The 20423-nt window shown below is 46.4% G+C and overlaps 1 protein-coding gene across 1 annotated transcript in view; it reads left to right on the forward strand.

Moving 5' to 3' along the window:
* DQX1 (DEAQ-box RNA dependent ATPase 1) overlaps window positions 1-16367 on the forward strand; it is a 45442-nt gene extending 29075 nt beyond the window's left edge. Inside the window, exon 12 of the mRNA XM_056551498.1 lies at window positions 15479-16367. Coding sequence (XP_056407473.1) covers window positions 15479-15659 — 181 coding nt within the window. The 3' untranslated portion in view covers window positions 15660-16367. The remainder of the gene's footprint in view (window positions 1-15478) is intronic.
* Window positions 16368-20423: the final 4056 nt, after the last annotated feature.

Consider the following 20423-nt stretch of genomic DNA (forward strand, 5'->3'; position numbering starts at 1 on the left):
ATAGGATACAGAGGAAGGATGGTGCGGACTACACATAGGATGTAGAGGAAGGATGGTGGGGGCTACACATAGGATGCAGAGGAAGGATGGTGGGGGCTACACATAGGATGCAGAGGAAGGATGGTGGGGGCTACACATAGGAGGCAGAGGAAGGATGGTGGGGGCTACACATAGTATACAGAGGAAGGATGGTGGGGACTACACATAGGATGCAGAGGAAGGATGGTGCGGACTACACATAGGATGCAGAGGAAGGATGGTGGGGGCTACACATAGAAAATATACAGAGAAAGGATGGTGCGGACTACACATAGGATACAGAGGAAGGATGGTGGGGGCTACACATAGGATGCAGAGAAAGGATGGTGCGGACTACACATAGGATGCAGAGGAAGGATGGTGGGGGCTACACATAGGATGCAGAGGAAGGATGGTGGGGGCTACACATAGGATGCAGAGGAAGGATGGTGGGGGGGCTACACATAGGAGGCAGAGGAAGGATGGTGGGGGCTACACATAGGATGCAGAGGAAGGATGGTGGGGGCTACACATAGGATACAGAGGAAGGATGGTGGGGGCTACACATAGGATACAGAGGAAGGATGGTGGGGGCTACACATATGATGCAGAGGAAGGATGGTGGGGACTACACATAGGATACAGAGGAAGGATGGTGGGGGCTACACATAGGAGGCAGAGGAAGGATGGTGGGGGGGGGCTACACATAGGAGGCAGAGGAAGGATGGTGCGGACTACACATAGGATGCAGAGGAAGGATGGTGGGGGCTACACATAGGATACAGAGGAAGGATGGTGGGGGCTACACATAGGAGGCAGAGGAAGGATGGTGGGGGGGGGGCTACACATAGGAGGCAGAGGAAGGATGGTGCGGACTACACATAGGATGCAGAGGAAGGATGGTGCAGACTACACATAGAAAATATACAGAGAAAGGACAGTGCGGACTACACATAGGATGCAGAGTAAGGATGGTGTGGACTACACATAGGATGCAGAGGAAGGATGGTGGGGGCTACACATAGGATGCAGAGAAAGGACAGTGCGGACTACACATAGGATGCAGAGGAAGGATGGTGGGGGCTACACATAGGATGCAGAGGAAGGATGGTGCGGACTACACATAGGATGCAGAGGAAGGATGGTGCGGACTAAACATAGGATGCAGAGGAAGGATGGTGCGGACTACACATAGGATGCAGAGGAAGGATGGTGGGGGCTACACATAGGATGCAGAGGAAGGATGGTGCGGACTACACATAGGATGCAGAGGAAGGATGGTGCGGACTACACATAGGATGCAGAGGAAGGATGGTGCGGACTACACATAGGATGCAGAGGAAGGATGGTGGGGGCTACACATAGGATGCAGAGGAAGAATGGTGCGGACTACACATAGGATGCAGAGGAAGGATGGTGCGGACTACACATAGGATGCAGAGGAAGGATGGTGGGGGCTACACATAGGAGGCAGAGGAAGGATGGTGGGGGCTACACATAGGATGCAGAGGAAGGATGGTGGGGGCTACACATAGGAGGCAGAGGAAGGATGGTGGGGACTACACATAGGATGCAGAGGAAGGATGGTGCGGGCTACACATAGGAGGCAGAGGAAGGATGGTGGGGGCTACGCATAGGATACAGAGGAAGGATGGTGCGGACTACACATAGGATGCAGAGGAAGGATGGTGGGGGCTACACATAGAAAATATACAGAGAAAGGATGGTGCGGACTACACATAGGATACAGAGGAAGGATGGTGGGGGCTACACATAGGATGCAGAGAAAGGATGGTGCGGACTACACATAGGATGCAGAGGAAGGATGGTGGGGGCTACACATAGGATGCAGAGGAAGGATGGTGGGGGCTACACATAGGATGCAGAGGAAGGATGGTGGGGACTACACATAGGAGGCAGAGGAAGGATGGTGGGGGCTACACATAGGATGCAGAGGAAGGATGGTGGGGACTACACATAGGAGGCAGAGGAAGGATGGTGGGGGCTACACATCGGATGCAGAGGAAGGATGGTGGGGGCTACACATAGGATGCAGAGGAAGGATGGTGCGGACTACACATAGGATGCAGAGGAAGGATGGTGCGGACTACACATAGAAAATATACAGAGAAAGGACAGTGCGGACTACACATAGGATACAGAGGAAGGATGGTGGGGGCTACACATAGGAGGCAGAGGAAGGATGGTGGGGGCTACACATAGGATGCAGAGGAAGGATGGTGGGGACTACACATAGGAGGCAGAGGAAGGATGGTGCGGACTACACATAGGATACAGAGGAATGATGGTGGGGGCTACACATAGGATACAGAGGAAGGATGGTGGGGACTACACATAGGAGGCAGAGGAAGGATGGTGCGGACTACACATAGGATACAGAGGAATGATGGTGGGGGCTACACATAGAATACAGAGGAAGGATGGTGCGGACTACACATAGGATGCAGAGGAAGGATGGTGGGGGCTACACATAGAAAATATACAGAGAAAGGACAGTGTGGACTACACATAGGAGGCAGAGGAAGGATGGTGGGGGCTACACATAGGAGGCAGAGGAAGGATGGTGCGGACTACACATAGGATGCAGAGGAAGGATGGTGGGGGCTACACATAGGATGCAGAGGAAGGATGGTGGGGGGCTACACATAGGATGCAGAGAAAGGATGGTGCGGACTACACCTAGGATGCAGAGGAAGGATGGTGGGGACTACACATAGGATGCAGAGGAAGGATGGTGCGGACTACACATAGGATACAGAGGAAGGATGGTGGGGGCTACACATAGGATGCAGAGGAAGGATGGTGGGGGCTACACATAGGATGCAGAGGAAGGATGGTGGGGGCTACACATAGGATGCAGAGAAGGATGGTGGGGGCTACACATAGGATGCAGAGGAAGGATGGTGGGGGCTACACATAGGATGCAGAGGAAGGATGGTGGGGGCTACACATAGGATGCAGAGGGTGGACATTGCGGACTACACATAGGAGGCAGAGGAAGGATGGTGGGGGCTACACATAGGAGGCAGAGGAAGGATGGTGGGGGCTACACATAGGATGCAAAGGAAGAATGGTGGGGGCTACACGTAGACAAGTTACAGAGGAAAGACTGCAGACTATACATTGACAAAATATAGACAGTGCGGACTCTACGGAGACAGGATGCAGAAGAAGGATGGTGCGGACTACACATAGATAAGATACAGAGGAATGATGGTGCGGACTACACATAGATAAGATACAGAGGAATGATGGTGCGGACTACTCATAGACTAGATACAGAGGAATGATGGTGCGGACTACACATAGATAAGATACAGAGGAATGATGGTGCGGACTACACATAGATAAGATACAGAGGAATGATGGTGCGGACTACTCATAGACTAGATACAGAGGAATGATGGTGCGGACTACACATAGATAAGATACAGAGGAATGATAGTGCGGACTACACGTAGATAAGATACAGAGGAATGATGGTGCGGACTACACATAAATAAGATACAGAGGAATGATGGTGCGGACTACACATAGATAAGATACAGAGGAATGATGGTGCGTACTACTCATAGACTAGATACAGAGGAATGATGGTGCGGACTACACATAGATAAGATACAGAGGAATGATGGTGCGGACTACACATAGACTAGATACAGAGGAATGATGGTGCGGACTACTCATAGACTAGATACAGAGGAATGATGGTGCGGACTACACATAGATAAGATACAGAGGAATGATAGTGCGGACTACACGTAGATAAGATACAGAGGAATGATGGTGCGGACTACACATAAATAAGATACAGAGGAATGATGGTGCGGACTACACATAGATAAGATACAGAGGAATGATGGTGCGGACTACTCATAGACTAGATACAGAGGAATGATGGTGCTGACTACACATAGATAAGATACAGAGGAATGATGGTGCGGACTACACATAGATAAGATACAGAGGAATGATGGTGCGGACTACTCATAGACTAGATACAGAGGAATGATGGTGCGGACTACACATAGATAAGATACAGAGGAATGATGGTGCGTACTACTCATAGACTAGATACAGAGGAATGATAGTGCGGACTACACGTAGATAAGATACAGAGGAATGATGGTGCGGACTACACATAAATAAGATACAGAGGAATGATGGTGCGGACTACACATAGATAAGATACAGAGGAATGATGGTGCGGACTACACATAGATAAGATACAGAGGAATGATGGTGCGGACTACTCATAGACTAGATACAGAGGAATAATGGTGCGGACTACACATAGATAAGATACAGAGGAATGATGGTGCGGACTACACATAGACTAGATACAGAGGAATGATGGTGCGGACTACACATAGACCAGATACAGAGGAATGATGGTGCGGACTACACATAGATAAGATACAGAGGAATGATGGTGCGGACTACACATAGATAAGATACAGAGGTATGATGGTGCGGACTACACATAGACTAGATACAGAGGAATTATGGTGCGGACTACACATAGATAAGATACAGAGGAATGATGGTGCGGACTACTCATAGACTAGATACAGAGGAATGATGGTGCGGACTACACATAGATAAGATACAGAGGAATGATAGTGCGGACTACACGTAGATAAGATACAGAGGAATGATGGTGCGGACTACACATAAATAAGATACAGAGGAATGATGGTGCGGACTACACATAGATAAGATACAGAGGAATGATGGTGCGTACTACTCATAGACTAGATACAGAAGAATGATGGTGCGGACTACACATAGATAAGATACAGAGGAATGATAGTGCGGACTACACATAGACTATATACAGAGGAATGATGGTGCGGACTACACATAGATAAGATACAGAGGAATGATGGTGCGGACTACACATAGATAAGATACAGAGGAATGATGGTGCGTACTACTCATAGACTAGATACAGAGGAATGATGGTGCGGACTACACATAGATAAGATACAGAGGAATGATGGTGCGGACTACACATAGATAGGATACAGAGGAATGATGGTGCGGACTACACATAGACTAGATACAGAGGAATGATGGTGCGGACTACACATAGACTAGATACAGAGGAATGATGGTGCGGACTACACATAGATAGGATACAGAGGAATGATGGTGCGGACTACACATAGACTAGATACAGAGGAATGATGGTGCGGACTACACATAGACCAGATACAGAGGAATGATGGTGCGGACTACACATAGATAGATACAGAGGAATGATGGTGCAGACTACACATAGATAAGATACAGAGGAATGATGATGCAGACTACACATAGCTAAGATACAGAGGAATGATGGTGCGGACTACACATAGACTAGATACAGAGGAATGATGGTGCGGACTACACGTAGATAAGATACAGAGGAATGATGGTGCGGACTACACGTAGATAAGATACAGAGGAATGATGGTGCGGACTACACATAGATAAGATACAGAGGAATGATGGTGCGGACTACACATAGATAAGATACAGAGGAATGATGGTGCGGACTACACATAGACTAGATACAGAGGAATGATGGTGCAGACTACACATAGATAAGATACAGAGGAATGATGGTGCGGACTACACATAGATAAGATACAGAGGAATGATGGTGCAGACTACACATAGATAAGATACAGAGGAATGATGGTGCAGACTACTCATAGATAAGATACAGAGGAATGATGGTGCGGACTACACATAGACTAGATACAGAGGAATGATGGTGCGGACTACACATAGACTAGATACAGAGGAATGATGGTGCGGACTACACATAGACTAGATACAGAGGAATGATGGTGCGGACTACACATAGACTAGATACAGAGGAATGATGGTGCGGACTACACATAGATAAGATACAGAGGAATGATGGTGCGGACTACACATAGATAAGAAACAGAGGAATGATGGTGCGGACTACACATAGATAAGATACAGAGGAATGATGGTGCGGACTACACATAGACTAGATACAGAGGAATGATGGTGCGGACTACACATAGATAAGATACAGAGGAATGATGATGCGGACTACACATAGATAAGATACAGAGGAATGATGGTTCGGACTACACATAGACTAGATACAGAGGAATGATGGTGCAGACTACACATAGATAAGATACAGAGGAATGATGGTGCAGACTACACATAGATAAGATACAGAGGAATGATGGTGCAGACTACACATAGACTAGATACAAATGAATGATGGTGCGGACTACACATAGATAAGATACAGAGGAATGATGGTGCAGACTACACATAGACAAGATACAGAGGAATGATGGTGCGGACTACACATAGACAAGATACAGAGGAATGATGGTGCGGACTACACATAGACTAGATACAGAGGAATGATGGTGCGGACTACACATAGACTAGATACAGAGGAATGATGGTGCGGACTACACATAGATAAGATACAGAGGAATGATGGTGCGGATTACACATAGACTAGATACAGAGGAATGATGGTGCGGACTACACATAGATAAGATACAGAGGAATGATGGTGCGGACTACACATAGATAGGATACAGAGGAATGATGGTGCGGACTACACATAGATAAGATACAGAGGAATGATGGTGCGGACTACACATAGATAAGATACAGAGGAATGATGGTGCGGACTACACATAGACTAGATACAGAGGAATGATGGTGCGGACTACACATAGACTAGATACAGAGGAATGATGGTGCGGACTACACATAGACTAGATACAGAGGAAAGATGGTGCGGACTACACATAGATAAGATACAGAGGAATGATGGTGCGGACTACACATAGATAAGATACAGAGGAATGATGGTGCGGACTACACATAGATAAGATACAGAGGAATGATGGTGCGGACTACACATAGAGAAGATACAGAGGAATGATGGTGCGGACTACACATAGACTAGATACAGAGGAATGATGGTGCGGACTACACATAGACTAGATACAGAGGAATGATGGTGCGGACTACACATAGACTAGATACAGAGGAATGATGGTGCGGACTACACATAGATAAGATACAGAGGAATGATGGTGCGGACTACACATAGATAAGATACAGAGGAATGATGGTGCGGACTACACATAGATAAGATACAGAGGAATGATGGTGCGGACTACACATAGACTAGATACAGAGGAATGATGGTGCGGACTACACATAGACAAGATACAGAGGAATGATGGTGCGGACTACACATAGACTAGATACAGAGGAATGATGGTGCAGACTACACATAGATAAGATACAGAGGAATGATGGTGCGGACTACACATAGACTAGATACAGAGGAATGATGGTGCGGACTACACATAGACTAGATACAGAGGAATGATGGTGCGGACTACACATAGACTAGATACAGAGGAATGATGGTGCGGACTACACATAGACAAGATACAGAGGAATGATGGTGCGGACTACACATAGACTAGATACAGAGGAATGATGGTGCAGACTACACATAGATAAGATACAGAGGAATGATGGTGCGGACTACACATAGACTATATACAGAGGAATGATGGTGCGGACTACACATAGACTAGATACAGAGGAATGATGGTGCGGACTACACATAGACTAGATACAGAGGAATGATGGTGCGGACTACACATAGACTAGATACAGAGGAATGATGGTGCGGACTACACATAGACTAGATACAGAGGAATGATGGTGCGGACTACACATAGACAAGATACAGAGGAATGATGGTGCGGACTACACAGACTATATACAGAGGAATGATGGTGCGGACTACACATAGACTAGATACAGAGGAATGATGGTGCGGACTACACATAGACTAGATACAGAGGAATGATGGTGCGGACTACACATAGACTAGATACAGAGGAAAGATGGTGCGGACTACACATAGATAAGATACAGAGGAATGATGGTGCGGACTACACATAGATAAGATACAGAGGAATGATGGTGCGGACTACACATAGATAAGATACAGAGGAATGATGGTGCGGACTACACATAGAGAAGATACAGAGGAATGATGGTGCGGACTACACATAGACTAGATACAGAGGAATGATGGTGCGGACTACACATAGACTAGATACAGAGGAATGATGGTGCGGACTACACATAGACTAGATACAGAGGAATGATGGTGCGGACTACACATAGACTAGATACAGAGGAATGATGGTGCGGACTACACATAGACTAGATACAGAGGAATGATGGTGCGGACTACACATAGACTAGATACAGAGGAATGATGGTGCGGACTACACATAGACTAGATACAGAGGAATGATGGTGCGGACTACACATAGACTAGATACAGAGGAATGATGGTGCGGACTACACATAGACTAGATATAGAGGAATGATGGTGCGGACTACACATAGATAAGATACAGAGGAATGATGGTGCGGACTACACATAGCTAAGATACAGAGGAATGATGGTGCGGACTACACATAGACTAGATACAGAGGAATGATGGTGCGGACTACACATAGACTAGATACAGAGGAATGATGGTGCGGACTACACATAGACAAGATACAGAGGAATGATGGTGCGGACTACACATAGATAAGATACAGAGGAATGATGGTGCGGACTACACATAGACTAGATACAGAGGAATGATGGTGCGGACCACACATAGACTAGATACAGAGGAATGATGGTGCGGACTACACATAGACTAGATACAGAGGAATGATGGTGCGGACTACACATAGACTAGATACAGAGGAATGATGGTGCGGACTACACATAGACTAAATACAGAGGAATGATGGTGCGGACTACACATAGACTAGATACAGAGGATTGATGGTGCGGACTACCCATAGACTAGATACAGAGGAATGATGGTGCGGACTACACATAGACTAGATACAGAGGAATGATGGTGCGGACTACACATAGACTAGATACAGAGGAATGATGGTGCGGACTACACATAGATAAGATACAGAGGAATGATGGTGCGGACTACACATAGATAAGATACAGAGGAATGATGGTGCTGACTACACATAGACCAGATACAGAGGAATGATGGTGCGGACTACACATAGACTAGATACAGAGGAATGATGGTGCGGACTACACATAGACTAGATACAGAGGAATGATGGTGCGGACTACACATAGACTAGATACAGAGGAATGATGGTGCGGACTACACATAGACAAGATACAGAGGAATGATGGTGCGGACTACACATAGACAAGATACAGAGGAATGATGGTGCGGACTACACATAGACTAGATACAGAGGAATGATGGTGCGGACTACACATAGACTAGATACAGAGGAATGATGGTGCGGACTACACATAGATAAGATACAGAGGAATGATGGTGCGGACTACACATAGATAAGATACAGAGGAATGATGGTGCGGACTACACATAGATAAGATACAGAGGAATGATGGTGCGGACTACACATAGATAAGATACAGAGGAATGATGGTGCGGACTACACATAGATAAGATACAGAGGAATGATGGTGCGGACTACACATAGATAAGATACAGAGGAATGATGGTGCGGACTACACATAGATAAGATACAGAGGAATGATGGTGCGGACTACACATAGACTAGATACAGAGGAATGATGGTGCGGACTACACATAGACAAGATACAGAGGAATGATGGTGCGGACTACACATAGATAAGATACAGAGGAATGATGGTGCGGACTACACATAGACTAGATACAGAGGAATGATGGTGCGGACTACACATAGACCAGATACAGAGGAATGATGGTGCGGACTACACATAGATAAGATACAGAGGAATGATGGTGCGGACTACACATAGCTAAGATACAGAGGAATGATGGTGCGGACTACACATAGACTAGATACAGAGGAATGATGGTGCGGACTACACATAGACTAGATACAGAGGAATGATGGTGCGGACTACACATAGACAAGATACAGAGGAATGATGGTGCGGACTACACATAGATAAGATACAGAGGAATGATGGTGCGGACTACACATAGACTAGATACAGAGGAATGATGGTGCGGACTACACATAGACTAGATACAGAGGAATGATGGTGCGGACTACACATAGACTAGATACAGAGGAATGATGGTGCGGACTACACATAGACTAGATACAGAGGAATGATGGTGCGGACTACACATAGACTAAATACAGAGGAATGATGGTGCGGACTACACATAGACTAGATACAGAGGATTGATGGTGCGGACTACCCATAGACTAGATACAGAGGAATGATGGTGCGGACTACACATAGACTAGATACAGAGGAATGATGGTGCGGACTACACATAGACTAGATACAGAGGAATGATGGTGCGGACTACACATAGATAAGATACAGAGGAATGATGGTGCGGACTACACATAGATAAGATACAGAGGAATGATGGTGCTGACTACACATAGACCAGATACAGAGGAATGATGGTGCGGACTACACATAGACTAGATACAGAGGAATGATGGTGCGGACTACACATAGACTAGATACAGAGGAATGATGGTTTCGGACTACACATAGACTAGATACAGAGGAATGATGGTGCGGACTACACATAGACAAGATACAGAGGAATGATGGTGCGGACTACACATAGACAAGATACAGAGGAATGATGGTGCGGACTACACATAGACTAGATACAGAGGAATGATGGTGCGGACTACACATAGACTAGATACAGAGGAATGATGGTGCGGACTACACATAGATAAGATACAGAGGAATGATGGTGCGGACTACACATAGATAAGATACAGAGGAATGATGGTGCGGACTACACATAGATAAGATACAGAGGAATGATGGTGCGGACTACACATAGATAAGATACAGAGGAATGATGGTGCGGACTACACATAGATAAGATACAGAGGAATGATGGTGCGGACTACACATAGACTAGATACAGAGGAATGATGGTGCGGACTACACATAGACCAGATACAGAGGAATGATGGTGCGGACTACACATAGATAAGATACAGAGGAATGATGGTGCGGACTACACATAGACTAGATACAGAGAAATGATGGTGCGGACTACACATAGATAAGATACAGAGGAATGATGGTGCGGACTACACATACATAAGATACAGAGGAATGATGGTGCGGACTACACATAGCTAAGATACAGAGGAATGATGGTGCGGACTACACATAGACTAGATACAGAGGAATGATGGTGCGGACTACACATAGACTAGATACAGAGGAATGATGGTGCGGACTACACATAGACAAGATACAGAGGAATGATGGTGCGGACTACACATAGACTAGATACAGAGGAATGATGGTGCGGACTACACATAGACCAGATACAGAGGAATGATGGTGTGGACTACACATAGATAAGATACAGAGGAATGATGGTGCGGACTACACATAGATAAGATACAGAGGAATGATGGTGCGGACTACACAGACTAGATACAGAGGAATGATGGTGCGGACTACACATAGACTAGATACAGAGGAATGATGGTGCGGACTACACATAGACTAGATACAGAGGAATGATGGTGCGGACTACACATAGAGAAGATACAGAGGAATGATGGTGCGGACTACACATAGACTAGATACAGAGGAATGATGGTGCGGACTACACATAGACTAGATACAGAGGAATGATGGTGCGGACTACACATAGACTAGATACAGAGGAATGATGGTGCGGACTACACATAGATTAGATACAGAGGAATGATGGTGCGGACTACACATAGATAAGATACAGAGGAATGATGGTGCGGACTACACATAGAGAAGATACAGAGGAATGATGGTGCGGACTACACATAGACTAGATACAGAGGAATGATGGTGCGGACTACACATAGACTAGATACAGAGGAATGATGGTGCGGACTACACATAGACTAGATACAGAGGAATGATGGTGCGGACTACACATAGACTAGATACAGAGGAATGATCGTGCGGACTACACATAGACTAGATACAGAGGAATGATGGTGCAGACTACACATAGATAAGATACAGAGGAATGATGGTGCGGACTACACATAGATAAGATACAGAGGAATGATGGTGCGGACTACACATAGATAAGATACAGAGGAATGATGGTGCGGACTACACATAGACTAGATACAGAGGAATGATGGTGCGGACTACACATAGACTAGATACAGAGGAATGATGGTGCGGACTACACATAGAGAAGATACAGAGGAATGATGGTGCGGACTACACATAGACTAGATACAGAGGAATGATGGTGCGGACTACACATAGATAAGATACAGAGGAATGATGGTGCGGACTACACATAGACTAGATACAGAGGAATGATGGTGCGGACTACACATAGACTAGATACAGAGGAATGATGGTGCGGACTACACATAGAGAAGATACAGAGGAATGATGGTGCGGACTACACATAGATAAGATACAGAGGAATGATGGTGCGGACTACACATAGACTAGATACAGAGGAATGATGGTGCGGACTACACATAGATAAGATACAGAGGAATGATGGTGCGGACTACACATAGACTAGATACAGAGGAATGATGGTGCGGACTACACATAGACTAGATACAGAGGAATGATGGTGCGGACTACACATAGACTAGATACAGAGGAATGATGGTGCGGACTACACATAGACTAGATACAGAGGAATGATGGTGCGGACTACACATAGACTAGATACAGAGGAATGATGGTGCGGACTACACATAGATAAGATACAGAGGAATGATGGTGCGGACTACACATAGATAAGATACAGAGGAATGATGGTGCGGACTACACATAGAGAAGATACAGAGGAATGATGGTGCGGACTACACATAGACTAGATACAGAGGAATGATGGTGCGGACTACACATAGACTAGATACAGAGGAATGATGGTGCGGACTACACATAGACTAGATACAGAGGAATGATGGTGCGGACTACACATAGACTAGATACAGAGGAATGATGGTGCGGACTACACATAGACTAGATACAGAGGAATGATGGTGCAGACTACACATAGATAAGATACAGAGGAATGATGGTGCGGACTACACATAGACTAGATACAGAGAAATGATGGTGCGGACTACACATAGACTAGATACAGAGGAATGATGGTGCGGACTACACATAGATAAGATACAGAGGAATGATGGTGCGGACTACACATAGACTAGATACAGAGGAATGATGGTGCGGACTACACATAGACTAGATACAGAGGAATGATGGTGCGGACTACACATAGACTAGATACAGAGGAATGATGGTGCGGACTACACATAGACTAGATACAGAGGAATGATGGTGCGGACTACACATAGACTAAATACAGAGGAATGATGGTGCGGACTACACATAGACTAGATACAGAGGATTGATGGTGCGGACTACCCATAGACTAGATACAGAGGAATGATGGTGCGGACTACACATAGACTAGATACAGAGGAATGATGGTGCGGACTACACATAGACTAGATACAGAGGAATGATGGTGCGGACTACACATAGATAAGATACAGAGGAATGATGGTGCGGACTACACATAGATAAGATACAGAGGAATGATGGTGCTGACTACACATAGACCAGATACAGAGGAATGATGGTGCGGACTACACATAGACTAGATACAGAGGAATGATGGTGCGGACTACACATAGACTAGATACAGAGGAATGATGGTGCGGACTACACATAGACTAGATACAGAGGAATGATGGTGCGGACTACACATAGACAAGATACAGAGGAATGATGGTGCGGACTACACATAGACAAGATACAGAGGAATGATGGTGCGGACTACACATAGACTAGATACAGAGGAATGATGGTGCGGACTACACATAGACTAGATACAGAGGAATGATGGTGCGGACTACACATAGATAAGATACAGAGGAATGATGGTGCGGACTACACATAGATAAGATACAGAGGAATGATGGTGCGGACTACACATAGAGAAGATACAGAGGAATGATGGTGCGGACTACACATAGACTAGATACAGAGGAATGATGGTGCGGACTACACATAGACTAGATACAGAGGAATGATGGTGCGGACTACACATAGACTAGATACAGAGGAATGATGGTGCGGACTACACATAGACTAGATACAGAGGAATGATGGTGCGGACTACACATAGACTAGATACAGAGGAATGATGGTGCAGACTACACATAGATAAGATACAGAGGAATGATGGTGCGGACTACACATAGACTAGATACAGAGAAATGATGGTGCGGACTACACATAGACTAGATACAGAGGAATGATGGTGCGGACTACACATAGACTAGATACAGAGGAATGATGGTGCGGACTACACATAGACTAGATACAGAGGAATGATGGTGCGGACTACACATAGACTAGATACAGAGGAATGATGGTGCGGACTACACATAGACTAGATACAGAGGAATGATGGTGCGGACTACACATAGACTAGATACAGAGGAATGATGGTGTGGACTACACATAGACTAGATACAGAGGAATGATGGTGCGGACTACACATAGACTAGATACAGAGGAATGATGGTGCGGACTACACATAGACTAGATACAGAGGAATGATGGTGCAGACTACACATAGATAAGATACAGAGGAATGATGGTGCGGACTACACATAGATAAGATACAGAGGAATGATGGTGCGGACTACACATAGACTAGATACAGAGGAATGATGGTGCGGACTACACATAGACTAGATACAGAGGAATGATGGTGCGGACTACACATAGAGAAGATACAGAGGAATGATGGTGCGGACTACACATAGACTAGATACAGAGGAATGATGGTGCGGACTACACATAGATAAGATACAGAGGAATGATGGTGCGGACTACACATAGACTAGATACAGAGGAATGATGGTGCGGACTACACATAGACTAGATACAGAGGAATGATGGTGCGGACTACACATAGACCAGATACAGAGGAATGATGGTGCGGACTACACATAGATAAGATACAGAGGAATGATGGTGCGGACTACACATAGACTAGATACAGAGGAATGATGGTGCGGACTACACATAGACTAGATACAGAGGAATGATGGTGCGGACTACACATAGACCAGATACAGAGGAATGATGGTGCGGACTACACGGTGACAGGATGCATAGAAAGAACGGTGCAAACTACCCATAACCAAGATGCAGAGGAAGTATGATGGGGACTGCGCAGTGATAGGATGAGGGATGTTGGGGACTACACATAGACAGAATACAGAGGAGGGTTGGTGTAGACCACATAGTGACCTGTGGGACGTTTACTACTCCACCTACTGTACTGAATCTTTTCTCTTCTTGCAGGTTGGTGGAGTTTGCCCCACAATATTACTTGAGTAATCTCCCTGTTAGCGAGAGCCGGGATCTACTCATGGAGGTGCGGGATAGACTTCAAGAACAAGATCCCTTTACTGTGCAGTGTGAGGAGGAGGAGGAGGACTCCCCAAAGGAGGAAGAGGAGAAGGACTCGTGCTGTCTCCAGTGAGGAGGACGTCTTGTTTACTGACGGGCACTTTACTGAGCCGAGGAGCGTTGCTGTCTCCTGACACTACAGGCCTTCCCGGAGTACGGACCAGGGCTGACATTATCCTGCCAAGACCGGATGTGGGAACCTACCATGGTGACCGCTCCATCTAGTATGCTTTGTAGTAATAGTATGTAAAGTAGCTGTACATAAACTTCTCTATGGCTGATGCTGTAATTGACCAATCAGGACAAGACAATAAGACGATAGGACAGATAATTTGTGACTGATATACGCTCCTGCGCCTCCATACTCCGCCATATGTTTGTAACTGTATGATTTGGCGCTCCCGGCAGGACGATATGGTCTGTGTATGATTTGGCGCTCTCGGCAGGATGATATGGTCTGTGTATGATTTGGCGCTCTCGGCAGGATGATATGGTCTGTGTATGATTTGGCGCTCCCGGCAGGACGATATGGTCTGTGTATGATTTGGCGCTCTCGGCAGGATGATATGGTCTGTGTATGATTTGGCGCTCTCGGCAGGACCATATGGTCTGTGTATGATTTGGCGCTCTCAGCAGGATGATATGGTCTGTGTATGATTTGGCGCTCTCGGCAGGAGGATATCTTCTGTGTATGATTTGGCGCTCTCGGCAGGATGATGTGGTCTGTGTATGATTTGGCGCTCTCGGCAGGATGATATGGTCTGTGTATGATTTGGCGCTCTCGGCAGGATGATATGGTCTGTGTATGATTTGGCGCTCTCGGCAGGATGATATGGTCTGTGTATGATTTGGCGCTCTCGGCAGGATGATATGTTCTGTGTATGATTTGGCGCTCTTGGCAGGATGATATGGTCTGTGTATGATTTGGCGCTCTCGGCAGGATGATATGGTCTGTGTATGATTTGGCGCTCTCGGCAGGACCATATGGTCTGTGTATGATTTGGCGCTCTCGGCAGGACCATATGGTCTGTGTATGATTTGGCGCTCTCGGCAGGACCATATGGTCTGTGTATGATTTGGCGCTCTCAGCAGGATGATATGGTCTGTGTATGATTTGGCGCTCTCGGCAGGAGGATATCTTCTGTGTATGATTTGGCGCTCTCGGCAGGATGATGTGGTCTGTGTATGATTTGGCGCTCTCGGCAGGATGATATGGTCTGTGTATGATTTGGCGCTCTCGGCAGGAGGATATCTTCTGTGTATGATTTGGCGCTCTCGGCAGGATGATGTGGTCTGTGTATGATTTGGCGCTCTCGGCAGGATGATATGGTCTGTGTATGATTTGGCGCTCTCGGCAGGATGATATGGTCTGTGTATGATTTGGCGCTCTCGGCAGGATGATATGTTCTGTGTATGATTTGGCGCTCTCGGCAGGACGATATGGTCTGTGTATGATTTGGCGCTCTCGGCAGGATGATATGGTCTGTGTATGATTTGGCGCTCTCGGCAGGACCATATGGTCTGTGTATGATTTGGCGCTCTCGGCAGGATGATATGGTCTGTGTATGATTTGGCGCTCTCGGCAGGATGATATGGTCTGTGTATGATTTGGCGCTCTCGGCAGGACCATATGATCTGTGTATGATTTGGCGCTCTCGGCAGGACAATATGGTCTGTGTATGATTTGGCGCTCTCGGCAGGACCATATGATCTGTGTATGATTTGGCGCTCTCGGCAGGATGATGTGGTCTGTGTATGATTTGGCGCTCTCGGCAGGATGATATGGTCTGTGTATGATTTGGCGCTCTCGGCAGGACAATATGGTCTGTGTATGATTTGGCGCTCTCGGCAGGATGATATGGTCTGTGTATGATTTGGCGCTCTCGGCAGGACAATATGGTCTGTGTATGATTTGGCGCTCTCGGCAGGATGATATGGTCTGTGTATGATTTGGCGCTCTCGGCAGGACCATATGATCTGTGTATGATTTGGCGCTCTCGGCAGAATGATATGGTCTGTGTATGATTTGGCGCTCTCAGCAGGATGATATGGTCTGTGTATGATTTGGCGCTCTCGGCAGGATGATATGGTCTGTGTATGATTTGGCGCTCTCGGCAGGATGATATGGTCTGTGTATGATTTGGCGCTCTCGGCAGGATGATATGGTCTGTGTATGATTTGGCGCTCTCGGCAGGACGATATGGTCTGTGTATGATTTGGCGCTCTCGGCAGGACGATATGGTCTGTGTATGATTTGGCGCTCTCGGCAGGATGATATGGTCTGTGTATGATTTGGCGCTCTCGGCAGGATGATATGGTCTGTGTATGATTTGGCGCTCTCGGCAGGACAGTATGGTCTGTGTATGATTTGGCGCTCTCGGCAGGACAGTATGGTCTGTGTATGATTTGGCGCTCTTGGCAGGATGATATGGTCTGTGTATGATTTGGCGCTCTCGGCAGGATGATATGGTCTGTGTATGATTTGGCGCTCTCGGCAGGATGATATGGTCTGTGTATGATTTGGCGCTCTCAGCAGGACCATATGGTCTGTGTATGATTTGGCGCTCTCGGCAGGATGATATGGTCTGTGTATGATTTGGCGCTCTCGGCAGGATGATATGGTCTGTGTATGATTTGGCGCTCTCGGCAGGACCATATATTCTGTGTATGATTTGGCGCTCTCGGCAGGATGATATGGTCTGTGTATGATTTGGCGCTCTCGGCAGGATGATATGGTCTGTGTATGATTTGGCGCTCTCGGCAGGACGATATGGTCTGTGTATGATTTGGCGCTCTCGGCAGGACCATATGGTCTGTGTATGATTTGGCGCTCTCGGCAGGATGATATGGTCTGTGTATGATTTGGCGCTCTCGGCAGGAGGATATCTTCTGTGTATGATTTGGCGCTCTCGGCAGAATGATATGGTCTGTGTATGATTTGGCGCTCTCGGCAGGACCATATATTCTGTGTATGATTTGGCGCTCTCGGCAGGATGATATGGTCTGTGTATGATTTGGCGCTCTCGGCAGGACGATATGGTCTGTGTATGATTTGGCGCTCTCGGCAGGACCATATGGTCTGTGTATGATTTGGCGCTCTCGGCAGAATGATATGGTCTGTGTATGATTTGGCGCTCTCGGCAGGACCATATATTCTGTGTATGATTTGGCGCTCTCGGCAGGATGATATGGTCTGTGTATGATTTGGCGCTCTCGGCAGGATGATATGGTCTGTGTATGATTTGGCGCTCTCGGCAGGACAGTATGGTCTGTGTATGATTTGGCGCTCTCGGCAGGACAGTATGGTCTGTGTATGATTTGGCGCTCTCGGCAGGATGATATGGTCTGTGTATGATTTGGCGCTCTCGGCAGGATGATATGGTCTGTGTATGATTTGGCGCTCTCGGCAGGATGATATGGTCTGTGTATGATTTGGCGCTCTCGGCAGGACAGTATGGTCTGTGTATGATTTGGCGCTCTCGGCAGGACAGTATGGTCTGTGTATGATTTGGCGCTCTCGGCAGGATGATATGGTCTGTGTATGATTTGGCGCTCTCGGCAGGATGATATGGTCTGTGTATGATTTGGCGCTCTCGGCAGGATGATATGGTCTGTGTATGATTTGGCGCTCTCGGCAGGATGATATGGTCTGTGTATGATTTGGCGCTCTCGGCAGGATGATATGGTCTGTGTATGATTTGGCGCTCTCGGCAGGATGATATGGTCTGTGTATGATTTGGCGCTCTCGGCAGGATGATATGGTCTGTGTATGATTTGGCGCTCTCGGCAGGATGATATGGTCTGTGTATGATTTGGCGCTCTCGGCAGGACAGTATGGTCTGTGTATGATTTGGCGCTCTCGGCAGGACAGTATGGTCTGTGTATGATTTGGCGCTCTCGGCAGGATGATATGGTCTGTGTATGATTTGGCGCTCTCGGCAGGATGATATGGTCTGTGTATGATTTGGCGCTCTCGGCAGGACGATATGGTCTGTGTATGATTTGGCGCTCTCGGCAGGATGATATGGTCTGTGTATGATTTGGCGCTCTCGGCAGGACTATATGGTCTGTGTATGATTTGGCGCTCTCGGCAGGACAGTATGGTCTGTGTATGATTTGGCGCTCTCGGCAGGACGATATGGTCTGTGTATGATTGATGTGTGAATGCTCCTGCTCTTCTCCTTACCCTTGGAGTTACTGTATAATTTGGCGCTCTCGGCAGGATGCGGGATTCTACTTAAGATAAACTAAACTTTTAATATATTGTTCCTTATGTATTACACTATTAAGACACTTTGCTATTTTCTATATTCTCAATATTACGATTTTAATGTGATTGAAAAAAAAGGCCACTAGGTGGCTCTGTTCTGTTCTCTGCGCAAGTCAAACAGTTAGTCTGGTCTCCTCCCGGCCTGGCAGGAGACCAAACTCAGGAAGTGCGTGCGGGGCATGGCGAGGTACAGCTCTCAGTGATGTCGCGCCTGCTTGGGAACGGCCACTTTCTCCTGCCAGAAGCTCTCACAATATGAGCAAGGGGAAAAGTATGATACACAGCTTTTTAAAGCTCGGAAAGTTTTTTTTTTTAAGGACAGGAGGGGTGTTAGGAGTAGTTAGGGAATATAATCTGATTTAGGTTAGAAAATAATGTTTAAAGGGGTACTCCGGTGGAATTATTTTATTTTTTTATTTTTATTTTTTTTAGATCAACTGGTGCCAGAAAGTTAAACATATTTGTAAATTACTTCTATTAAAAAATATTTACCCTTCCAGTACTTTTTAGCAGCTGTATGCTACAGAGGAAATTCGTTTCTTTTTGAATGTCTTTTTTGTCTTGTTC

The sequence above is a fragment of the Hyla sarda genome, chromosome 1, assembly GCF_029499605.1.
Source record: "Hyla sarda isolate aHylSar1 chromosome 1, aHylSar1.hap1, whole genome shotgun sequence".
NCBI lineage: Eukaryota > Metazoa > Chordata > Amphibia > Anura > Hylidae > Hyla > Hyla sarda.